Here is a 25744-nt window from a genome sequence, read left to right as displayed (position 1 = left end):
CCCTCCCCGGTGAAGGTCCCTCAGCGGCGCCTCCCGCCGGGCCCCCCCCCCCAGCTCCGCCCGGACTCACCCCACGCCGCCGCTCCGGCGGCCTCCGCCAGGGAGCGCCGCGGGGCCAGGGGCCCGGCGGCGCGCAGGGCCCGCAGGACGGCGGCGGGGGGTGGCGCCACCAGCCGGTCCCACAGCCCGCGCGTGTACAGCTCCACCGCCTGCGCGCGGCACAGCGCCAGCGCGCGCTCCAGGAACCGCGCCGCGCGCCCCAGCGCCTCCGCCGCCGCCGCCGGCGACAGCTGAGGGGGCAGCGCCCCCGGAGGCCGCGACATGGCCGGGTGGACGGCGCTCGTCTCGTCGGGGCTGCCCTCCGCCGCCACCGTAGGCTACGGCAGGCGGGGTGAATCGAGCGCCGAGTGGCGGCGGCGCAGCCCGGTGACGTCGTCTCCCTGCGCGGTGCCGGGAGGGTGATGGCGGCGGCGCGGCGCGGCGGGACGGGACCGGCGGGGGAAAATGGGCGCGCTGCGGCCCGCGGTCCCCGCCGAAAGCGGGTGTGGAGGCCCGTCTGGCAGCGCGGCGTCGTAGGCAGCGTCCAGGAGGGTGAGCCGGGGCGGGACAGGGGGCAGCCCGCACTGGCCCCCGGCCGCCCTGAGGTGGTGTCATGGCGGGAGGGACGGCGCCGAGGGAGGCCCGGCCCGGCCGCGCTGGTCGCGCCTCTTGGCCTCTCTCCGTGCCTCCGGCCGGGGCCAGGCCTGCCTTCGCGGAGGCCGAGGACCCGTCCTCGCCCGCTGCCTCAGGGGTGGTCAAACCCCGTCATCGGGCAGGGGAGCTCCCCGGGGCCGGTGGCAGCAAGGCTGGTTGGGGGCGGCCTGTGAGAGCCGCAGCTCCCGGACCCCGGGATTGCAGAGCCGGCTCTTCGGTGGTGAGCTGCGGCCGGGTAGTGGTGGCTCTCTGTTTTAGGACTCACTTTCAGGTTTCTCTGATGTTTTCATATCGTCCTTATGTTTTCAGGACGAGGATTTGCATTTTGGAGAAAACAAAAGATTGAGAGGCAATACGGGAAATAAAAAAGAACATATTAACGTAGGAGAAAAAAAAAACACGTTTAACTTAAGATTGATAAGTGGTTATAAAATGATGGAGACTAAAATAGCCCCTATCTGATGTTTCCTTTAAGACTAAATCATTCTATGATGTAGCGTACTTTTGAAGTTGTAGAAAAGCTCTTCCAGAACAGGTGTTGGAAGAAAGTAGCAGCAATAAAAATGCTATTTCTGTGAAAAGATATAGTGGAATATTCATACAGTGATTTAGTGACCTTTTTTTTTCCTGTGGCATTGCAGCTGCAGACCACTTAAGGCAGCGAGTATTACTGTTATCATTGTCATCTTGAGATTATGAAACTGTTTTGGAATCTACTTTGATGTTGCTTATAAAGCTGTCAAAAGTGTGAGAAAAGTGAAATGTTAATACATCTTTTCACTGTATTCAAAAAGTATCGGCAAAGGTGTATAACGTTGAGTGTGCATTAAATAATACTTTTGAAGTGGCATGTTCTCTCAAGGGTTTAGGTGATAATTTTCAGTAAATCTGTACAAGTTACAATGCCACAGTAGGGAACAGATTTATAACAGTGTTTTTTCCTTGAATTTTTGCCTGGTCCTTATTGAAATTAGCACAAATAGTGGGGTTTTTCTATTTTGGAAATAAATGGTCCTGGCAACAATTGAATTGTTTGGTACTGTTTCAGTGCAGATGTTTTTAACTCCCTTTTTCTTACGTTTTCAGGACGAGGATTTGCATTTCGGAGAAAACAAAAGGTTGAGAGGCAATACAGGAAATTATTGAAAAAGAGAAGAAAGGTCCATTCACAACAGGATGATCAGTTTACTGATACCTATCCAGAGCACTTGAAACATCTTTACCTAGCCGAGGAAGAAAAAATGCTTAAGAAACGTCGCAGGCCTCCAGATGATTCAGTTTTATCAGAAGAAAAACTTAATAAAGCAGTAGAGTAAGTTTTTTAAATATGTCTCTAAAAACAAGTAATTGTTTGCATCATTAGAGAAATATTTTTAGATCTTACACTTTACATGGATGTCAGTATGGTGATTTGTTTTACTTAAAAAATGCCATTAGGTCTTAACTGTTTTTCCTAATTGCTTGAAAATTTAAACACACAGCTTTGCTGTGTTTGCATCAGAATCGGAAAGCACGATTGATGATGTTTAGGGCTTGATTCCACAGAAATAATATGGCAGTTACCGTTGTGCTTTAAGGATAAGGTTCAGCCCAAGAGCGGTGTTTGGCCAATTTCTTACAGTATCTACAAAGATAAGAGCCTGTTTTTCAGGTAGTGTGGTTTTGAGTCTACAGAGTTTTCCTTTGAACTGAGTCTCAGTATTTTTAAATGAATGTCACTTTTGAAAGTGACTTTTGCATTATCTTTCTGTTCCCAGTTTGATAAGTTATCTTCTTCATATTGCATTGGTTTTCTGCTAGTCAGTGGAGTTTCTCACTTGCTGGCTAACAGATGGCCAGACAACGTAAACCGTTTTTTCCCTTGTGTGACAGTAATTCCCCCTGAAATCTCGGTTAGGTATGTCAGTAAAATGAAAAGCATAATCAGTCAGGTCTAATGCTATCATGGCAGTGTTTTTAAACAGCATTCAAATGCAGTCATTGAGATAATGCCCTTTTGTCCTCAGTACAAGGAGTGTCATAAGTTTTTGAATTCCAAGGTGTATCTTCTTTCCTGGGAAGAATGCTTGGGAGAGGGGGAAAGGCAGTCGTATCTAAGCCCAGCAGTGGCAGACGGGTAGAGTTTTGTCTGGAACAGGCAGTTAATTCGTGGGGATGTCTGAAATACCACTGAGGGTTTCTTTAGCACCTTTCTTTAAAGCAGAGGGTTTTTTAATTTTGTTTGAACTATGGTCATTGTGATTGTAAACCAGAATTAATAATTCTGCAAAAATGTGACTGTTAATCTGTGAGGTGGTGTGATGCATAGAGCATGTTAGGTAAATTTCATTTTTCTGTGGAATGTAAAATTAGACTTTGGTTAGGTAGTTCTATTTTTAGCATATATTGCAATTAAGTAGCTTTGTACTTGAGACGATGAGGTGTCATTACACAGTATTGCCACAAGGTGGAGGTGAGAATAAAGCAAAGATTTTTATTTTTTTTTTCTCCAGAAGAGAGTGGTGGTATCTACATTTCTAAATTATTTCTTTCTTTCTATTTTCATACTTTCAAGTATGAGCAAATACCTTCTCTTTACTTTTTGGTTGTCTGTCTGAAATCTTGTAGATGATGATGGCTAGTTTTCAACTTTGTGTAGTGTGAGTAATAGAGTAATCAAAAACTTATTCTGTGAACAGTCATTAAATATCTAGCAAGGCTTATATTTTTCAAGTGTGAAATGTCTCCAGTACCACACTGTTTATGTAATGGCTTTATCACGAATCAGAAAAAACTATAATTTAGAACTAAATAACCAGAAAAATTCACTCATTTTTTCTGATAGTAAATGCCAGACAAATGACACTGGTTTTGTTGTACTATTTTCTTTGGTGAATGATACCTGGGCAGTTTTTTAATACTGAAATTTGGAAGGAACATAATTTCAGTTCATAATTTTAGAACATTAAGGGCAATAATATGCCAGCTCCTTCAAGAAGAAACTTTTGGAAAGGCATTGTTACTACTGTGCTTTTTCACCTTGCCATGTCAGCCTGACTTCTCTGGCAGGCAGTCTGCTAACAGCTGGCTGTCCTCGTATCTCTCCAGTTGCATCCATATGTCGGAACTAGAAAGAGATAATACAGCTCTAAGCTAGTGCATTCAGTTTTTCTAGCACTGAAGAGCTCTTATGATGGGGTAAAAAAACCCCATCTTTTAGGCATTCTTTAAATTTCATGAAACATCATCCATGTGAAGATCCAGCAGATAAGGTATATGTGTTACTGAAAGTTGTGTGCATCTAGTCTTTGGTACTCTTGGCACTGGAGGCCTTTAGTTTGCTGTGATTTCATGCAAGCTGCTCATTACTTTACGTGTAATGGTTTTGGTTATCGTGTCAGAGTGGTGCAAATAGGTATCAATGCAGAAGGATAATCCTTCTGAAATCTGTATTTCTAATCCCCCGCTGTAAATACGCAAGAAAAGAGTGAAAGAGTGGAATGCTGTGCTCTCATTCTGCAGTAGCTGTGGGATATATGGTTATGTCTGCTTGGTAATAGTCCATATCTGAAGTACAGGTACTTTTTCTTACAGGTCAGTTACTACTGAAGGGAAATTTAAGAGGAAAACATCCAATCAGAAGGCAAAAGAAGAGTATGAGAAAATAAAGGCTGAGCGTGCCAGGAAGAAAGAGGTAAATCTTAAACAGAGATCTTTCTTGATTGTAGACAAAGACTGAGTTAATCCATTTCTACCTGTCAGTCTTCCATCTGAACCCAAATAGGACCACAGGAGAGGAACACAAGTATTGGTATTCTTTCAGTCTTTTTCAACTTGAGAGTAATATTCAGGCATGCGGGTGTTCAAAGTTATCATTCTCTTTGTTCTTACTATTTTTGTCTTGCAGTTGCTATTAGCAGGATTCTGTTAATGTCAGAAAAATGTAGAACTTGATCTGCATATTCCAGTGGATTATGCTAGACCTCCTAAATATTGTAGAAGGGAAGTAATAACAATACCATCACCTTGTGGTAAAAAATGAAATATCCATCCTATTTCTTATGGTATTACCATAACGCAGTCTTCATTTTACCTTTTTATGTGCTTTGACCAACGGTGAAACAATTCAATAGTATCCATGGTCAGAATCTTTAGTAATTTTTTCTCCTGTTCTAATTTAATGGGACTTATTCTTAAGGATGTATCTTAATATTGTCATTGTTGAATAACTCAGTTAGGTTACTAATTTGAGACATCCTTATTTAACTATTTTTGTTCTCTCCCAGTACATTGTTCATTGCACTGTAAAATGGCACATATTGTAACAATGTAGAAGTTGTGTAACTTGCTGCTGATAAACTAAATTTCAGTAATTTACTGTATAAATATTACATAAATATATAGCTGGATAAAACGTATTATTTCTTCAGTTTAACTGTATTGAAAATTAGAGTAGTTTTGTGCAGGGTTTTTTTTTTATGATCCATGATTCAGGGTGAGTTACACGGTTGTTCAGCTGAGAGCTGTTTTTTGGAATGTTAGATACAGATCATGCTAAAAGAAATGAATGTTATGACCATCTTATTTAGAGGAAACAGGAACAGACAAAACTCCAGCAAGGCTGCAGATTTTCTTTGAGCAACAGATTAGAGTTGCTTGAGGGGAGGTGTTAGCATTTTTGGTATTATTCAAGATATTTAGGCAAAACAAACAGTAGCTAAGTGCCACAGTAACAGTAATGATTTATGTGGAATACTGGTATTGATGATCACATACTTCACACTCGTATATGTTAGCAAACACTGGATTTGCTATTCTTTACTTTGTGAAAAGAAATAAGCTTAAAGGCACAGTTTTGGCCTGCACACTATGTAAAAAAGCTAAGATGTAGTAGAGATCAGAAAAAATACAAATGTAAGTAACAACTGCCTAAGTAAGATGAATGTTCTTGCTTTAAGTAAGCATTAGATTGGTAGCTAAAATGGATGTTGTTTACAACAGTATGCTGAACAGCAGTAAAATTATTAGATAGGAAGTGAATTACAGGTAACTTAGAGTTGATGCTTCTCTGGTTTAAAAGAAAAAAGAAATGAATGATATTAATCATTGTTACAGTAAAATAAATGAAGCATTCGGAATGGAGAGGTGTTATCTTTGCAGTTTTTTTTTTCCCCCCGAAGCGTCTTAGATTTCTATTTAGAAATATTTTCTTGGGTTATTTCCTGTTAATTTTATATTCTACTTCACAGAGCATTCTTACTAATTTTTGTACATCAAAGAAGCTATCTATGCCATGGAAAACAAAAACATCATTGATAAATTATCATGTGTTTGGGCAGTCTGCAGAAACATCTGCCTTTGTGGTCAGCATGGCACTGCATTTCAAAGAATAAGGTTTATGGGAAGAAATCATCTAAATGGACTGCAGCAGTCCTTCAGTCTGATTTGTGATGTCTTGCATATTTTGGTAGGACTGAAGCTAGTTAGCTTGCTTGTTGTGGATGTTTGCCCAAAATACTAAAACTACAACACTAGAGAAGGGGCTGTAAGCTGTTTGATAAAAGCTGAACGTAATATGATGATTATCCATATAGTGTAAGTGCCTCCATTGGTGTTTTGGTTGCATGTGTGCTGTCCCCTCAACGTGGAAAGTTTGTACAGTTGAAAATTTGGTTAGTGTTTTGTTTTTTTTTTTTCCTCAGTAAAGATGGCAATCTGTGTTGCTTCAAAGAGGACAGGTCACTAATAGCTTGGTTTTGATTAAGTTGCCCTAGGTAATGCTGCTTGTGGTGCTGTCCTAGTATCAGAAACCTACCCAACTTCCGTATCCTATCTGCCGTTTCCATGCAGATGTGTCCAGTATCCTAGCATATCTGGATTGGCAAGACACTTAACATGGGGGCCACTAGATCAGACTGTCTCTCTTGCACTCAAGGGAAGAAAGAGGGAAATTTTTGACATTTTGTCATTTAAGGAGAAAAGTCAAGGATCTCATTTCACAGAAAGCAAGTAGTAGATATTTTAGCGACAAACCTTATCGTAGGGTGTTCTACAGAAGAAAATTTGGCTCTTCTCTTGAAGCTTTAGGCAATATAATATGTTTTGATTGCAGTATGCACTGAAAGAGTAATGGTGTTTCTAGTCTCAGTACAATAGCTAATTGCCAGTATATTACAAAAATAAATGTTATTGCTTATACATAGATTCATAATTGTAAAAGGTGTGTAATTATTTCATAACCATGTCTGTTTAATTTCAGGAAGCAGAAAAAAGAAAACAACAAAGAGAAGAAGCTCAACGGTTGTACAAACAAAAGAAAATGGAAGCCTATAAAATATTGTGTAAGAAGACAAAAAAAGGACAGCCAAATCTAAACTTACAGATGGAGTTTCTTCTTCAGAAAATACAGCAAAATACATAAACTTCTGCATACATCTTAATTGTAGGTTTTGAGTTACCTATGGACATTGTATTAAATTACTTTTAATACGTAATGTCTTTTTCCTTCTGTATGACTTTTGTCATCGTCTTGATTTGTCTCATCTGTCCAGTACTGGAGGATATTCATCCTGAAAATACGTATTCTGTGCTGAGAGAGAGAGATCTGATACCATGAAAATAAATGGTCTATATTTCTAAACTTAAATTCTGTTAGCTATGTAATATCCTGAATTCCAATCATCAGAGCCTAGTACCATCTGAACAGGATCTACATAGTGTAAAGCTTTTGTTTTCTACCTCGAACATCTCCTGCAATTGTGACAACTAAAATTATGCTTACCTGAGTAAAATGATATGTGTGACATAACTGATATCTCATGAACTGCCAAGGCTCAGAGTGTGTTTTGTGTGCTGTTGGATAGGATTTGGCACATGAAAACACAAAACATAAACTATACTTGGATGGCTATTCTCATTCTCCACAAAGAATAAAACTTACCAAAGGTCCAAAAATGGTTTGAACGTAAAGATCATGTAGACTTAACATATACTTTGTGCTTGGTGATTTATACTTTGGTGGTTTATTTTGTTCATAAACTAAGTATGATTTTCTAGCTATGACAGCTCAGGTAGATGGGTGGAGGTTTTGGTATGCTGAGTATATCAAGTTTCTAATCTTGGTTCTTTGGAATGCTGTAGGAAAAAGAACTCTCTTAAATCTTGATTTGGAGATGCAATTAGAATCGTAGAATCATAGAATCTTCATGGTTGGAAAGGACCTTTGAGATCATCAAGTCCAACCGTACACACACCAAAAAAAAAACCAACCCCACAAACAAACAACCTACAATCTCTGCCACTAGAGCATGCCCTGAAGTGCCACATCTAGACGTTTCTTAAACACCTCTAGGGATGGTGACTCAACCACCTCCCTGGGCAGGCTGTTCTGGTGCCTGACCACTCTTTCAGTAAAGTAATTCTTCCTAATATCTAACCTAAACCTCCTCTGCCGCAACTTCAGACCATTTCCTCTGGTCCTGTCATACACTTGGGAGAAGAGGCCAACACCCACCTCTCTCCAACCTCCTGTCAGGTAGTTGTAGAGGGCAATGAGGTCTCCCCTCCGCCTTCTCTTCCCCAAGCTAAATATGCCCAGCTCCCTCAGCCTCTCCTCACTCAGCCTAGTGATCTTTGGCCTAATAAAATGAAAGAATTGTTAGTAAGACTAATAAGTCTGCAATAAAGCAAGTTAACTATTTTCCTTAAGTTTATACAGGAGAATACTATTATAGTTCTGCCTTTATCTCAGTCTACTTTGGCAGCCAAGAAATAATACAGAGGTTTTTTTCGGCATATAGTAAATACTATTTAGCCATCAAAGTAAGGAATGTCTTAGAATAAATTTCTCAGGACGTGCTCTGTAAGAATTGCATTATGTTTACCATATTACAGTATTAAACTGTTTACTATATATCATTTAGAAGTTGATGTCAACTGCAAAAAAATCCTTATTTAAAATACATGGGAAAAGTAGTTTTGAATTGTATGACAAGTGCTGTTAAATGAGGAAAAGTTTAGGAGTTGTCTAAAATGTTTCTTGTGTCAGTATCCTGAGGCTTTTTCAACCTCAGCTTGTTACACTTTTTGCAAGGCTTTCAATCCTTGTGCTGTGATGTCATTTAGGAAGAACTGAACACAAGTGATAAGGTAGTGCACCAGCAGAAAATGTGTGAGCTTTTCTTGAAATGGACATATCCGTTTCGGGAGAGAAAGGGAGTGTAAATTTGACATGCTTATTCTGTTCTATACTTTTCCTTCTATATTTTTTGCTGATAATTGCTGTAGTTACCAATTTTGTGTGGCTTCATGCTGAAACATTAAAGAGCAGAAATCTGCCAAGTGCCCAGAAAGTGGGAAGGCAAGTTTTAAGATACACAGTCTGTTTTGATTCTTGTCATTCTAAGCTGTCAGCTTGTATTTTAAAAAATGCGAACCCAACTAGTTGCAATTATTAGGTTTTTCTTTTTTTCAGTAGTGCAAAAGACTTAAAATATTACATTTATGTAACTTGTGAATTCATGGTTAAAATTCTTCCATTTTTTTGTTTGCACGTGCCTGCTACTCTGTCATCCTTTGGCTAAGGAAACGTTAAACACAGGTATTCTGAATTGTCATCTTAAAAAGATGTCTTCTCAGTTGCCATCAGTTCACTTATGTACCTACTGGGCTGATGTTTGCCATAATGTCAGCTGTCTGGAAAGATTTCGGAAAACCTTAAGTTTTAGACCAGTAATTCCAGGATTAGACCAGTCTTAGACCAGGCCATCCTGGATTACTGGTGTCGCTATAGATACTGGTATACAGTCCAAATACCAGTCCACTTTTACATACGGTGTTTAGATGTAGCGCTTTTGGTTGAAGTTTGAATGATGCATTTGAAATCCAGATTTTTTTTCTCTTGTGTTAAACTGAGTGAAAGCTTAACTATCAAAATATTCCATATGCTTGATTTCTTCCTGGAGAATAGGCTAGGTAATATGAGCTAGTAAGTTAATTACCCCCCCGCTTTTTTTTTTCATTCCTCCTTAGCAACAAGAAGTCTCAGCTGTTGATTGGTGGAAAAGAACAGAATTCTGCTCTAAAAAGAAATCTCCATTTTTCTTACTTGTGTTAGTTTCTGTTTTTGTTTAGGAATTAGAATTTTGAGAGAAATTCAGGGTTCAGAGTATCTGTTGCACAGTACTGGTCATTCAAATTTAATCTTACCTCATTCTAACTTTAATTGTTGTCCTTCTCGTTAGTCTTTTTATGTTATCTTTTTATCTGCTTGTTCTTGGTGATAGCTAATGTGAAACAGGCCAGTTTTATCTGATTTTCCTGAAGAGGCAGCTGAAAATGCCTCCCTGTCCCCCCAGTGCTTCAGATAACCTGATCAGACAGAGGACTTAATCAAAAACCAGTGCGGTATCTGCCCTTAGCCCCAGCGTTGCTGGTTTCAGGGAGGAGAGGGAGTTTCTGTCATTCCTCCCCATCGTTTTCTCTCCTCCATGGTTTTACTTGATTCGGAGATAAAAAGGGGCTGTGACTAAATCCAGCTTCTCACAGACTCAGAGACCTTTCTTTCCACCAGAAGTTAATTCGTGGTGTACCAGTTAGTAAAGGAAGAAGTTAAAATTAGGCTTTTCCTCACCCTGTCCTTTGCTGATTACCATGAAGTAGCACTGCCCAGGACAGTCATGAGAAGCTGCCGCAGTCCAGTGTCTCAGCTGCTTCCTGAGCCCATGCTCCTGCACTGTCAGGCCTCTGAAATTAATTCTGGAAGGCAGCGATACAGCAGTGGTGGCGCTGGGTGGCTCAGGGTCATACAGGCAGAGAAGGGAATGGAACCTTCGCTGTCATTTGCGGAGTAGTACTGTGTCCACTGACCCATCTTTTTATGGAGGAGAAAAGTGTGGAGAATGGAAGGAAGGAATGTTTTGAGGAAGGTCTCAAAGATCTAATTGCTTTTTCTGATCTGGCGATCACTAGGAAAATAGTCCAGTAGCAATGATGTGAGTTTATGGAGGCTGCCTGTAAAAGCTGCTGCTTTCAACTGTGTCTTTTAATTTGAAACATATGAGAAGTTAAACTTGTACTGTTTTTTATTAAACTTTGCTCTGAATCTATAGTGAAGATGTTGAAATGTGAAGAAGAGGAGCATAAGTCGTGTTGCCATTCTGTTTTTCTAGTCACACACTCAACTTTTCTCTAGCAGTTTGTTTTCTATTCTCTGAAAGCCTGCAGATCTCAAGTCGTTATGTCTTTATGGTACATCTTCTGAGTAGGGTGAAGTGGAAGGGATAGGGCTGCACAGTTTGAAATTTTATTCTTTAAGTTGGATAGTCAGTGAATGCAGGCAACTTCAGACATCTCTTTTTTCCTTTCATTATAGACCGGTGAAGCTGTGAATCAGAAATAAAGGAGGGAAGAAAGCATCAGGTACAATACATTCATTTTCTCTTTTTGGTTCTGGGGAACAGAATGTGACGCTTCCCTTGCTCCTTTTGCAGATAACTTCTTGTGAAATCATAATAGTAACTTAAATGGACCATCTCATTAAGCTGGCTTTGACAGTACAGGGACTTTCTCACCCTGTACCCATCTCAAAAGATTTATTTTTTTTTTACTGCTAATAGGAGAAATGTCATGGTTTGGGCTGGACTGGCCACTGAAGCGAACGACAGATGATCTACCTCAAATCAGCACAAAAAAATAAAACAAAAACTTTCATCTGTTAAGGTACTAAGGCTTTGGAAATGTGGGACAATGTAGACTTTGGATTTTTTTATCTTTACAGTCTGATAAATTATGCCTATGCCTGTACGAAGAATTAGATAAAGAACATGAAGTTAAAAACCTGATTGTAATCTTAGTGTCTTATTTCTGCTTTCACAAAGTATTGTTTTAAATTATTAATCAAAGAGTTTAGAAGCAGTTCTAAATGGATTAATGGACAGAAGTGTTGTGACCATAAGAAAAATGGAAGGGCACTTCATTTAGTAAAATCAGCGAGGGCAGGACAGAGCTCCGAAATACGTTTCCATAGAATTTTTACTAACTCGTGCATGCCTTTTGGAAAGTGCGGAGTGGATAGCTGATAACGAACTGAGTGCCATGCAGCTCGCTTGCTGATTTTCCTCTAAAGAAAACCTTTATGGAATGTGAAAAAAATTCTAAAGTAGTTCATTCTGAACTCTTAGTAAAATAACTGTTGCTCCATTCATAAAGCTGCTGTGTAACTGGACCTACAACATGCTGGTTGTTCTACCTTTTGTATATAGGTTTGTCACGAACTTTGTTGTCTTCTATGCAGTTTTTAATTGCTAGCAATTTGGATCGTTATTTTCAAGTCTAGGTTTATTTATACGTTTTCCCACCCACATTTGTATTTATTTTTGTAATATCTTGATATCAACCCAGTTGAGGAAACACATTATGTCTGTTGACAAACTATGTTTGAGGATCCCACTTTGCAATTTAAAAAAGAAAATACACATTATAAAAATAAACTAAGCTAGCTTAATGTTTTACTGACCTATTCAGTCCACACTCGCTCACTAGATGATATGAAGTGGCACATAAATTTAAACTATCTATATGCAAAAATATATAACTTTATTTTGTCTGCTAACTGCCGTGAGACGATTTGTGTTATGAAATGCCAAGTGCTACGAGCAGAAAGGTGTGTTTCCCCAAGGAGAGTCCCTGGTTTCTGCTTGCAGTGGGTGCTCTGGGGCCGGAATCATGGATCTGCAGATTAAATGGTTACAGCTGTGCTGCACCAAACTGCTTATGAGGTGCAGAGCGGGCTAAAGCACACCCCATTGGTGTGCTTCCCGCTGCATAAATGCTGTTCTTTGGGACGGAATGAGAAACAAACACCTCTGGTTTTGACCCTTGATTGTTGCCAGGTTATGAGAGCTGATACGGTGTTTTAAGGTGTCCTTCTAATCTAAGCAACAATTTATTTTGAAACAACAACAAAAAAAAGAGTAGTACTATTTGTTACATATATACACAGCATTGAATGTAGATATCTAGCTACAAGGACGGTGCTAAGAGAAATGATAAGTTCATCTAGATAAAGTTATTTTACCAACTCATGTAGTTTGTTTTCCTCTGCGTTACTGGAAACCTGAAGTCAAAAGTAACAGCAGGCTACAGCTAACTGGTTCTTTTATGTACTTTTTAGCATGATGACTGCTTTTATCAGTTATGTTCAAATATCACAGGGGATTAAGGAGAGTTCTAGAGATTAGTAGTTGGAGTATGACCTTTTCATTTAGGTCATGTGCTTCTATTTATTGTGACTTTAGTGACTAAGCCCATTTCTTCCTGAGACCTATGCAGTAGCTAGAAATTTTATTAGTAAATGTGCCCTGTGTGATGAAATCATACAACTCGTGTTCTTAGTTGGGAAGTCCACAGAAGTGGACAGAAAGGGATTAATCTGCTTAATCAGAAGTGATTTCAGACATTGCTGAGGATGACAGAAACTACAACATGGGTATGAATAGGAGTCGTGCTTCTCTAGCTGCCAGCAGGATTTCACTTTGAAGTAGCTGTCACTAATAATTTGGGAAGCGGTGAGCAAATAAAAGCATTATGGAAATAAATGCAGGTATGGATGCTAATTGTTCTGTAATACCCATAAACAGTACAAGTGTTGAGACGTAGGAGTACAGGAGTGGCTGTAATGTAGTAGTCTTGTGCACTGAAGATTTGACACCACGGGAGGTCTCAAAAACAACAGTATGGTGCAGTTTTTATTGTCCAATTAAGTTAGATCAAATATAAGGTAAAATAAAAAAATACACCTTTTTTTTTCAGAATAGAATCCTAAGTTGAATACTTAAGAATGAGTTTTTTAATTTGTTCTTGTGTTCAAGGGCCGGTTGTAGTTTTGTACGTAGTGGTATCCACCAGACCACTCAGGCTGGCACTGTTTAATGTCCTTTCCCCAAGAGCTGCGTCCACCAATTGAGTCTTTATAATTAAAACAGTCTTCAGGCTGATATAATTTATGGTTCCTACCTACGCCAGTTTTGGGTTTGCTCCCTGATGACAGGACTGCTATATTTTTGTTGAGGATTTTCCAGGGAGGAATGGAAGTAGCTGCCCTCCACAGATGGCTGGCTCATTGGCAGGAAATTCATCTGGTCTCAGCATTTAGGATTTACTGTGCACATACAAACTCTGCATTCAGTGCATACACAGTATGTCTGATCTGGCCCAGGCTCATCAGATTTATGGCAGGAAGCTTTACAGCTGATCTGTGCAGATATTGAGCATTTGAAGCTTCTAGAAGCTTTACTGCATGTTTACATACATGGCAGAAAATGAGCTTGCTCAGCATCCGTGATGGTTGGCAACAGAGTATTCGAGTCTGCATCCAGGCTGCTGGGTGTTTGAGAGTTACATGAAAACATTGGGTTATCAAACTTCATCAGACAACACTACTGGATACAAAACGTCCACTAACACCAAATATTTAATAACCCTGTCTGTTAATAAATTACAACCAAGCTTATTTTTCGTAAGTGCAGTAGCGTCCTTTTCCAGTTTGCATCTTATTTTCTGATGACAGCTAAAAAACCCACAACATTCTGCACTTGGGATCACAGAGCATATATCTGCTGGAGGTAGGACGTCTCCTCTCAGATATAAAGCTGTAATATATGATATTTTATGTTCCACTATAATCATTAATGTGTGTTTTTGTCATCTCAGAGAAATATGCTGTAATGTAATTTCTGCTTTTGAGTATAGCATATACATTTCATTCTCCAAAGACAATGCAGTGAAAACTCTTTTTTATGCTGTTTTGATTCCTCCAAATAATGGCCCGTCTGTAGAAATTATAGGTGTAAGAAGCATGATTTCATGCCGTGTCACAATTTGTACTGATATTTATGTTTTTTTCTGCTACTTATTTCATTTTGGGTTTTTTTTTTCCATCTTTTTTCCTTACAGATAGCATAAATAAAACTGGTACCTTAGGTGTAATGAGGTAGAGTTCCTCTTAAAATAATCTGGCATGCATTAAAATACATTTAGTGGTTGATAAACCAATATATATTAAAATATCAATTTATTCAAAGTGTGATTTTTATGATTGTCGTATAGGTGTCAATGTGTTGAATTGCACTGCAGATTTGAAAAAAACGAATAAGTATTTTATATACACTGTGCTCAAGATTAAAGCGAAGGAAAGGGGATATAAATTACACATCCATACCCACACATAGGGATCTGTAGGCACTGGTCTGATTTGCAGGCAATTCCTTAAAATGGTCATTTTCGATTTTTAAGGTATGTCATCTTGTCCAGGTGGTAGTGATTGCTGTCATCAGCATTAATTTAAAACCAATTATATACATCATTCTGTGGTAAATTCACTTTCTGAACATGCAAGTGTATTAGCTGTTCCTTCTCCATCCTTTTTTACAGTATTCTGCTCTGAAGGCAGTCTGTTCTTTAATGCACGGACATAATGTGTGGAGGTACACTGATAAATTGCATTTGCGCTGAGAGCAATAAATCATGCCAAAAATGGCAAGTGCTTTGTATTTAACAAATATTTTCATTGGGAGTGTGCAAAGAGGACAAAACACAGTTACAACATACACAGGAACATCTTCCACTCCTGTATCGTACTTGGTAGTAGAGCAAGTTGAGACCAGCCCTGAGGAGAAGGACTTGGGGCTGTTGGTGGATGAGTAGCTTAACATGAGCCATCAATGTGCCCTTGCAGTCCAGAAAGCCAACCACATCCTGGGCTGCATCAAGAGAAGTGTGGCCAGCAGGTCGAGGGAGGTGATTCTGCCCCTCTACTCTGCTCTGCCGAGACCCCACCTGGAGTACTGCGTCCAGGTCTGGAGTCCTGAACACAAGAAGGACATGGACCTATTGGAACAGGTCCAGAGGAGGGCCACGATGATGATCAAAGGGCTGGAGCACCTATGCTATGAGGACAGGCTGAGAGAGTTGGGGTTGTTCAGCCTGGAGAAGAGAAGGCTCCAGTGAGACCTTATAGCAGCCTTCCAGTACCTGAAGGGGGGCTACAGGAAAGATGGGGAAGGACTCTTTATCAGGGAGTGGAGTGATAGGATGACGGGTAACGGTTTTAAACTGAAAGAGGAGAGATTAGGTTAGATATTAGGAAGAAATTGTTTACTGTGAGGGTGGTGAGGCACTGGAACAGGTTCTCCAGAGAACTTGTGGATTCCCCTTCCCTGGAGGTGTTCAAGACCAGGTTAGATGGGGCTCTGAGTAACCTGGTCTAGTGGGAGGTGTCCCTGGCCATGGCAGGGAGGTTGGAACTAGATGATCTTTAAGGTCCCTTCCAACCCAAACCATTCTATGATTCTGTAAATTGTCAAATTTTCAGCTGCATAAGTGGGCTCCAGCCTACATCCTCACTTCCCATCTCTGCTCAGAAAAAGCACACTTAGGAATGGGCTTCATCTTAAATCAGCTTGAAGTTAATCGTACAAAATAAGAGAAACTAAAAAGGAAAATAAAAGGCTACCTCGTCCATCTTCTGCCCTCTTATGTTGTTCGTTTTCTTTTTTCCTTGAGTTGGAACCTAAGTCTCATGATTTGTATATATTTCTGGCAGTGTGCTTTTCATTACCTCACACCTGACTGAACCATAAAAGCAAAAGAGCAGTGACGTGGTATTTGGCAGGCACATTAAGAGCAGTACCATGCTGGAAGCTTTCTGAAACACACGATTTTTGAGTGCGTTGTCAGAAGATGTCACAATTAAGCATATTTCTGTGGAAAACCTGAGCTAGCACGGGCAATAAATAGCACGCAGGAGGAATTTTTAATGAAAGTTTTATATTTCAAGTAAATTCTGAATATTGCTCATACCCTCACCCTTCACAACTGCTGAAATCCTAAGGTTTTTTGAATAGAAGGTGGGCCTACACGCTCTATATTCTCTGTATATGATGGAAATGAAGACTGTTTCCCAAATTTCTTGGTTCTGAAAGGTAGAAGTACTTTGCAAAAAATAATATACAGGCACAACTTTCGTAGTAGCAGCCTTAGTTTTTAAATATTTTTAACTTTCTGAAGATTCTTGGGCTGTATTGTAGACTCTTTCACAATAAATCATCACCTTCCTTGGATTTGGATTCGCAAAATAAAAACACGGGTATGGTGAAGTTTGAATATCTATTATTTAAAGAAAAATTCATGACTGAAAAGGAAAAAAAAGTAATCAGAAGTGAGCTTAACCTGAAACTATAGTGTGCAGGTAAGACTCGTATTTCTGTATTTCCGGAGAATGTCATTTGGCAAGTGTGAAAATAAGCTATCTCTGACCTTAGACAGCTGTAGACAGCCCACAACACCACAAAACGAAACAACAAAAAACCAACCCAAAAAGCAGGAATATCCAGAAGCATCTCTGTCAGTCAGTTTGCATTAGATGTCTCTCAAAAAGGTGTAGTCTCCTGAGAATTATGAACTTGATACAGAAATGATTCTTTGACCTGTGCTCTAAAAAATGTCAGAGTAGATCACTAGTGTACGAGATGTTTGCAGTTTGAATTATTATCTAATATGTTTGGGGTATTATTCCTACTCCACCCAAATCTAATTTGTACCGAACACTGCAGCCTTTTGCATCTGTTAACAGTTGCAGATTAATTACAGACTGAAAAGCTTTTCATTATCCTTTAATTTCATTGTCTTTTAGCTTCAGTTCTATGGTAGCATTAATAAATCGTAAACAGTTCTTCGCAGATTGTAGCAGGGCTATTGTATGTGAAAGAAGAGATTTATTCTGGAGTGGTTTTGGTATTAGCTGTAAGGAAGATGCCGTTGTTAAAGTGATGGGGGGTCAGAGAAATGTATTTTCTACTTCTCTTAGCAGTGTGGAGGATGAGATCTTGGTCTTCGTGGCTTGGGACAAAAGTGTGTCCCTAAACTGTGTTTTCTTCATTGATGTATTAAGAATGCACTTCCTCATAAACCTACGTTTTTTAAGGGAAGTGACACAGTAAAGTTGAGGGCCCAATGGAAAAGAAAGGGATGGAAGGCACAGACAAGTGGGAGAACTGGGGCTTTGAGCAGCCTGGTCTCATGGGAAGTGTCCCTGCCCAGGGCAGGGGGGTTGGAACTAGATGATTTTTAAGGTCGCTTTTAACCCAAACCCTTCCATGATTCTATGCGTGTTTCTTAATGTAAACAATATTCAGAACACAAGTTCGGATGAACCACTGTTTTACAAATCCAGTGCATACATGTAATGAAATAACTCATGTAAATTAAGAGAAGTTCACATCTACATAACTTATTTTTTTTATAAGCTTTTTAGGGTATATATCCAGGATATTACTTTCAGCTTATAACAGGGATGCCATTGCAAGTAGCTAAATAATCTCAATTGGGAAAAAAAATTTAGAAAATACTTTTCCTTAGTTTAGTGTTGAAAACAAGTACTACAAAGCAAAGGGTTATTTATTACCAAAAGCCACTGTTGTAATCTATTTTTTATTTATTTTAAAACTTGAAGCTAATTTCAGTTTTTTAGATTTAAAAAAAACCCAACCCACTCTGAAATTTAAGTTTTCCCTGGTGGCAACTGGATTTGGATGTTTCCCAATGACTGTTTCTATAGCAACAGCAAGCATATTATGAAGATAATTTAAAAACATTTTTAAACATCTCACATTTGTGGTTATGTAGCTTCAGAAGGTAGTATCAAATACCTGTTTACGTTTCAGCTGAGCCACTCTGCAGAAAAGATGGAAAGAAATAATTTGCAGCACCCATGCCTCCACTGGTACTGCATGTGTGCGAGCACTTTTCAGGGGCTCTTTTTGTTCTTGGTTAAGAAAAGCCCACAGGGGGGAGGCATGGAGCTGAATTTCATCGGGAGACGGCAATTCATAGATTAATAAGTGAAAAAAAAAGGAAGGGACATTAAGATCAAAACCTGGTAGATTTGTTTAATGAAGTCTGTAAGACTTGACTCCTAATTGAAGTTGGGCACACCTGCCTTAAAACCCACTGATCATAATTTGAAATTATTTCTGGCATTAGGGGATGGAAAACTTTTGTGAGCTGCTCAGACGTGTCTCTTATTTTTAATTGTATGCTGTCCAGTTACAGTTTTGGCCATATCCGGCTTTAGCTTTGCCAGTTAGATGAAAAATACTGTGACAGTTACATGTGTAACTACTCTTCCTAATCTACATAGAAGGAAATCCAGAAGTCTTGCAGTATTGAGTATATAAATTTTTGGCTCTTCTGAGAGCTAATTGCCAGTTTATCAATATTTTTCTCTGAATAGGGGCACCAAAGCTGAGCAAGGCTAACTGTTCTGCAAGCTATTGTAGGCTGCACAACACCTTGTTTTCCACTACGTTATACCCTTATCCCACGCTCAATAAGAGACTTGGCCACAACCCCTCAATTTCTCGTATGAACTTGCTGCCCAGCTAATAGTATCAACAAACAGCTCTTCTTGCCACAGAAACTGAGCGCGGCAGCAGAAGCTAATCACAGCTCCACAGCTTCCCTGGGCTCAGCTGTCTCCCGCGGGTGCTGCCAGCTTGTGGCTGCAAGTTCTGGTGGCCCCAGTGTCACAGGCAGCTCAAATGCTCTTAGCCAGGCGAGCCTCTGCTGCTGGGGACCAACCTGAAAGGACGCAGAGGGTGTGCCTGCATCCCCCTGCAGTGGTTCAGCTGGAGGAGTTTTCAACTGGGCTGGTGACCTCGCAGGCAGAACTAGGGGTGGAGGGCCAGAAGCAAGCCTGCCGACATCCATTTCATGCATGCACACAGGGATTTTTAATGAAGCGCTGTGAGGTGCTGGGATTTGCTAATCTCTGCCTAATCTGTTTTCCTGAGCCTTGGACACGGTTTCAGCCCAGGACCTCTATCTGTCGGCGGTAATAATAGTGACGTCTGCCACTGGCTGTTCCTCTGTTGATATATCTCAAAGTAATTTTATATGAGGTCTTCTCTGTGGAACTGTGTGGGAAGAAAAAACAAAGTCAAATGAGACCTAGTTAGAGGCTTGACAAATATCCTCATAGTCAGCTCTAGTTAACGGAGGCACAAGTACCACAAGGTCAGACTTCATAATTTTGTCTCTAGATGCCTATTCTGTGCTCTTTCTTCCTAGAAAATGCTTGGAGAAGGTCTCCAGAGGAATTCCAATTAGTAAGTGGAGTCTTGGTAAATATTGACCCATCTGTGAGACAAGTCAGTGCCCCAAGGTTAACCCAAGTGACTGCTGTGCTGCTGCAGGGCTGTTATGGCTCTTCTTTGGCTTGGTTGACTCGGACGTCTTCAGCCAGGCACAAAGGCAGTCTGCAGTCAGGATATATGGCCCTTTAAAGTACAAAGTGAAAATTTATTGGTTAACATACAGGAGATAGCTAGGAGTTAATGAGCTGTTAGTCTAAGCATCAGTGCGCCCACCACGTCTGGTATGAGGAATCTTTGCTGAGAGGCTGGCATCAGTCAGAAGGGGGAAGGGTTGGACGCCACCACACATCCTCTATGCTTCAAGTTGCCGTCTGCCACCAGCTGCATGACACTGACATTTTGAGCCAATGCTTCACAGCTAGTGACCAACCGAACAGACCAGCCTGTCTCACCTCCCTGCTTTTTTTCCCATTAGGACTTTAAGCTTTTCCATGCTGGTGTTTTCTCTCTTGTATCTTTGAGCTACTAATGATGCTGTCTCAACAGTCCTACCCCTGGGTGAGACTTTTATCTTTTCTGTCTCTTTACAGACCTTCTCACAGCACTTTCACAGCAGTCTGCGCCCAGGTTATTCTGCTGTGCCACGTGAGAGCTGAGTCTTGGATGCCCGGTCCACGGGGGAGAGTGGGGGCAGCCTTTGGATGGGTTTATGGAGAAGGAGCCTGTGCACTGACCCAGGGAAACCTGGGCAGGAGTTCATTCCTCTGCAGAATTAAATTAATTGTATTACTGGTTCTAATCTGCTGCTGCTTTTCACAGCCCAGTGTAAATTACAAAAAGACTGGGAATTTTTTGTTGCTTGAAGTCACTCTGGATTGTGGAAGCAGCATTTTCATCCACGTCAAGGTGCTCTGCCCTCAAGTTCAGGAGTGGACCATATGGTGTGGTATCAGGTTCTTCCAGCCCACGTCCAGGACTCTCATTTGTCCTTGCCCCTAACGTTCTTCATTGCCCATTTGTCCAGCCTGCCTGGGTCTGAATTGCAGCCCTGCTTTCAAACGTGACAGTTGGTATCCCATTTTGGTGTCCAGGTCACTAATAAAGATGTTAGACATGACAAGTCCCAGGACAGAGCTTTGGGGTACTCCACTTGTCACCAGCTCCAGGTGGCATCACGTGACCCTCTGAATGCAGTCATCCAGCAGCTTTTTACCCAAGTAGTAACCTGTTTAGTAATCATTTTTTTATTGGGAAATACGCAATGTGTATCTCATTTTGCTTTTTCCCCAGGTAGTCAGTAGGAAAATTTATTGAAAATTTGGGCCCTTTATGATTTTTTTTTGTTCCTGAAATAGCATTGGTAGTATTCCTTTTGTCCTAAATAGACCTTAGATTAGTTTTATTTTCCTTACTGACAGCTATAGAGCTTCCTTTTTATCCTTTAATTTCCTCTATTGATTTTCTAAAATTTCTTATTGATATTCATCTCACTACCTCTTTTTCTGCTCTCTTGAACATAAAAAGGATTTTTTTTATTAATCTGTACAACTCTGTGATGTATACATGTAATAAAAATGAAAATGTAGAAGTACTAATTTATGTGCATAAATTCAGCTCATTTAGTATTACTGAAAATAATGAGCATCATAAAAGAGGCAGTGATGCTCCACATAAAAGCAGTAATAGCTGTTAGACTTGTAACACCTAAGAATCCTGAAGTACAAGAATATTTTCAAGAGTATTTTTTACTGTTTTCTACAATCCACTATGTCGCCCTGGAGAGCCCTAAATGTATGGTATCTAGGGGGGGAAAAAGAGGCCTTTCCACTGAAGATTTTAAAACCAATGTTATCTACTGTAGCAAGATTATTCTAAGAATCTTATATAATTATTTTGGAAATAATTTCATTCATCTCAGTAATATTAGGTCTTGTCCTTCATTCTGACAGATGATGAGTTAGATCACAGTGTTACAAATTTTTGTAGCTTAGTTCCAATGATTATGACTTGATTGTATTTGTTATGTGCAAAATACCTACTGAGGAAGCAGTATCCTTATAATGCTTCCAAAGATGCAGTACTACCCTGGCATGCACTTGCTATTCAGGGATCTTTCAATTCTAGCAAAATATTATAAGATTATTATAACATAAGGTTGTAAAATAACTAGATAGCTTGTTTAGGATATCCGCTACTTTTATCTTGTAGATTAACAATGAATGAAGCCAATCCAGATATTTAGCAGATAAAGCGCCCTTGTGCATTCATGCAGATTTTTTCCTGGCTGTTCTTCCCCTGAGACAAAAAATATATATTATACATAAATTGCGGCAACTTACAAATTCGATTTTTCTCATGAGTTTTGTGGGTAAATGGATGTTTTCCAAGTGAACTCATCACCAAGAGCTTGTTTACATAATTTGATTGACAAATACCTCAGTACAATTACTTACACACCGTGGAAAAGTTCCTGGGGAAAAGCATAATTGAAGGGATTATTTTGTTTGCTGGAGCTCTAACAGTGTTCTAACAACACTGTGTATGTACAACAGGGAATATTTTATGTAACGGTGAGTGTTTTTTTAAATGTCAGGTTTCGTTCCAGATGGTTTTTGAAAACACAGTCCTGATAGACCACTGAATTGTTCTAGGGAATTGTTCTAGGGACAAAAGTTCTAGGGACTGCGGTTTCTTCGACACCCACTCAGGATAATTATGCTTATTTGTGGTTGGAATCCCTAGGTAGGCTAGAGCCATACCTGAGAATGTAAAGTAGCAATTGATGCGGAGCTGGAGTGAGGGACGGTGAAGAGGGCCCACCCAACCTGGCCGTGTAGCGTCCGTCATGTGAAGCATGAAAGGTGGTCTCGGTTTGAACAGGGAGAGGGTAAGCGAGTCACCACCTCAACGCCTTTCTGTAAACTTCTCCCACTTGCCAATATTAAGGGATGAGCATGATAGGTGGGAACAACGCTGTCTTGGCACTGCTCTCTCCTGCGTGGTGTAGACAGTCCTTTTTTCTTTGGACAGCATCCAGCAAAACCAGTCCATTAGCAGGCGGCAGAAGAGAATGGGGCAAATCATAAGCAACTCTCCTGTTTTCTGTTATATCAGTTATTCGTCACTGTTTACAAAATGCTTTATGGAAGCACAATTCAGCCTGCACATTATGCACATTTTCTTCCATTCATGGTGCAATTGAATCTGATATTATATATTTATATCCTGATTGTTCTACCAAAACATTTTAAATAGCAGAATGATTGCTAAGTAGTAGGTAGCAATGACTCTTTTTTCCTAGTGTACCTTCGTAAAATGAATATGAGTATTTTAGGATTATCTGTAGCATTACATGTTCTACAGTCTTCCACATCTCTGCAGATTTGACCTGCAGAGAGAAAGAGAGAGACTAAAAAGACACTACGTGTGTGCGTGTGTGTGTGTGTGCTTGGGTGTGTGGCTGTTTAAAATGTGAAGTTGTTACATACCCAGCAAATACCAAAAGCTTTCCGTTGTCTGATTTTTACCCTGGATCCATACAGTCATTAATCTGTTTTAAGAATGATCATTTCCAGGGAAGTAATCACGTTCTTTACACAGAGGGATGAAATGAAGTTTTAAAACAGATATTAAGAAACTGCTGTAGAGTTGAGGCCGCACCACCACAGTACTTGATCTCCTTCTTTGCCAATCTGTTTTGAAGGCTGCTGTTATTTTTTTCGCTGTACTCGATACTAATGTTGTTCAGATGCTTTTCCTTTTCCTCTAATACTATACTGGATATATTGTTTCACTACCTGAAAATTGGAGGTAAGATTGCTTCAGCTGGGCTTATCATAGCCTGGAATTGTTCTGCTGGAAATCAGGAAAACTGATGTTCAAGACTGAAGATGCTGCTTTTCCACTCTGCTTTTCCACCATCATATGAAGAACTAGTTTGAAATTTTTCTTAGGCTGTCTCTGAGGACAAGTAACTGTCAGACAAAGGCTAGCCCCGGGGGAACAGAAAAAGAAACCAATAATCTTATGTGATGTTTCTGGTAGCTGGCCAATTTTCTGGAGTGAATAGAGTGTTCTTTCCAAGTCAATATCTTGATTATGCTTCTTGATTTGGGGTTTTACTGGCTTCCAAGGCAAAAGAGAAGGAACACCAACTTTTTTTCTACTTTTCCTATAAATAGTCCTTTCCCACAGAGCTTCACGACAGTATTTTCCCCAGAGAGCCTTAAAACAATACATCTTTTTCCAGACTGAACTGCTTCTTCATGTTCCTCTTCCAATCAGCACAGCCTGCTTTCTTGGTCTCTGCCTTTTTTCAACATGGAATGAAGAGAAATCTCTAAGTGATGAAGCAGACTCATTTGAAATCGATCCCTATTACAATTTTAGCTTTGCAATTTACTGGTGCGCAGTCTGATCCTCGCGAAAAAAAACAAACCAAAAAACAAACAAAAAAAAACCCCAAAACAAAACTGAAAAAACAGTGCTGTGAAGTAACCTCCCTGGCTCCAGTCTCCACTGCCGGATCCGCCTGCACGCCTCTTTGCAGACACATGTACCAGGAGAGGAGTCTGCAGTGGCTGTTGTCTCAATGGAAAATCAGACCATTACTCGTAATGGGTAGATTTCCAACAGTGTAAAAGTCATACTAGGTAGCAATGTCCTGTGGAGTCGGCATCTTGTTTATCACATTATATGTTAACATAGTATAACAGTTACGATGTCTTCCAGAAAATAAAGTAACGAAAAATAATTCCATTATTTTTAAACTCACTAGAACTGTTCTATAACAAAACGTCAGGGTTTTTTTTCAGTTTGTTTTGCTAAAAATAAATTTCTGTCATAACGACATAGTAGTGGTAGTAAGTAGTAGTAAAATTACTCAGGTACTTTAATATTTAAAAAATAGACATACACTTAGGTGCGATGATGAGTCATAATTGAAGCAGCTTGTATTAACTTTATTGTATTTAATTGATCACTGGGGTAAAATTTTGATCTATTAAAGGCAATCAGATTTTCACCTTGTGTTTCCAGCATGACAAATTTTCTCCCCCCCCCCGTTTCTTTTGTTAACCTTCTTTGCCCCCATTGCAGTCTTTCATTTTTTTAAAAGATAGAGTTCAGAGATCTGATCTCAAGACTTGATAGATCTTGTGGACCATAGTCCTTAATTTCATGTGTCAGTAATTTTCAAGCTGTAAAGGCAAGCTTGCTAGATCTCCAGATGAGCATATTTTATTTCTTTTTGCTAGTGTCTGAGGATGGTAACACCAACACAGTGCCTCAAGATCTTGCTGTCTCTGTGATAGAGAACACACAACTTTTTATGACCTCAAAGAAAAATGCGGTCAATTCATGTCAAGCCACTGATTTCTCACTACACTCCCCACTTTTCAAATAACCACAGCTAGAGACTTCTTCCTCTACTTGGAAATACCAAGTATCAGTGCACAGGGAGTAAGTAGTACAGCCTGTAACACGCATAAGTCGCCTTCCCTCTGGTGTTGAGGAACAAATGCCTCACCTCGGATGTGCACCCAGGGCCATGTCTTTGAAAGGCAAATCTGTTTGGTGGTGTGACAACGGTACACGAAAGCATTTTGTAGAACCTGCTGCTTTCATGCAGCACACAAAGGGCATTTCAGGGCATTTTGGAAAGAAAATAAATTCCAACAACTCCTAGTTTTGATGCTCGCAGTTCACTTTAGAGGGAGATGAATGAAACTTTCTTGTATCCTTTGTAGAAATGATAAAGTACAATCTTAGCAGAAATCATATGGTTCCAGGTTTCCTTTGCACATCCCAAACAATATTTTCTTGATAGAAAGCCAAAATGTCATTTCAAAGCACTGTTAACAAATGTATAGTCTGAATAAACACGTGTCTCTGCATTCAACCACTAGGTCAGTAAAACATTT

At 40.0% G+C, this 25744-nt stretch overlaps 2 protein-coding genes across 7 annotated transcripts in view; one reads left to right on the top strand and one right to left on the bottom strand.

Moving 5' to 3' along the window:
* The window catches only part of METTL25 (methyltransferase like 25), a 62444-nt gene extending 62103 nt beyond the window's left edge, over positions 1-341 (bottom strand). For 2 of the 3 annotated variants that reach the window (XR_012585436.1, XM_074574356.1), the window contains exon 1: positions 71-323. Coding sequence is in view for 2 of the 3 variants with exons in the window: in XM_074574356.1 (XP_074430457.1) it covers positions 71-323 (253 nt within the window). In the remaining variant the exon portion in view is untranslated. Of the gene's footprint in view, positions 1-70 lie in introns of all 3 variants that reach the window. The other variant, XM_074574340.1, reaches the window with a different exon arrangement.
* Positions 318-21416, top strand: CCDC59 (coiled-coil domain containing 59). 4 transcript variants are annotated; one of them, XR_012585442.1, is made up of 6 exons: positions 318-591; positions 1780-2005; positions 4267-4366; positions 6932-7114; positions 11045-11091; positions 20414-21416. XR_012585442.1 is itself a non-coding variant. In XM_074574379.1 (5 exons), the coding sequence occupies exons 1-4, from the start codon at positions 462-464 to the stop codon at positions 7091-7093; spliced, it is 618 nt and encodes a 205-aa protein (XP_074430480.1). In that variant the 5' UTR covers positions 318-461; the 3' UTR covers positions 7094-7114; positions 11045-13687. The 4 variants fall into 4 exon arrangements, 2 of the variants coding, with proteins under 2 accessions (XP_074430480.1, XP_074430472.1); XR_012585441.1 differs by lacking the exon at positions 20414-21416 and adding an exon at positions 11289-13687; XM_074574379.1 differs by lacking the exon at positions 20414-21416 and having other exon boundaries at positions 11045-13687.
* The last annotated feature ends 4328 nt before the right edge of the window (positions 21417-25744 follow it).

This window comes from Larus michahellis, chromosome 1 (genome assembly GCF_964199755.1).
Source record: "Larus michahellis chromosome 1, bLarMic1.1, whole genome shotgun sequence".
Taxonomy (NCBI): domain Eukaryota; kingdom Metazoa; phylum Chordata; class Aves; order Charadriiformes; family Laridae; genus Larus; species Larus michahellis.
This window is presented reverse-complemented; position numbering and strand designations above follow the sequence as displayed.

Coding starts and splice junctions, on each gene's coding strand:
- CCDC59 (XM_074574379.1), top strand. CDS start 462: ATGGCGGCGGCGCGGCGCGGCGGGACGGGACCGGCGGGGGAAAATGGG. Junction 592..1,779: donor CGTAGGCAGCGTCCAGGAGG/GTGAGCCGGGGC, acceptor TTACGTTTTCAG/GACGAGGATTTGCATTTCGG. Junction 2,006..4,266: donor AAACTTAATAAAGCAGTAGA/GTAAGTTTTTTA, acceptor TTTTTCTTACAG/GTCAGTTACTACTGAAGGGA.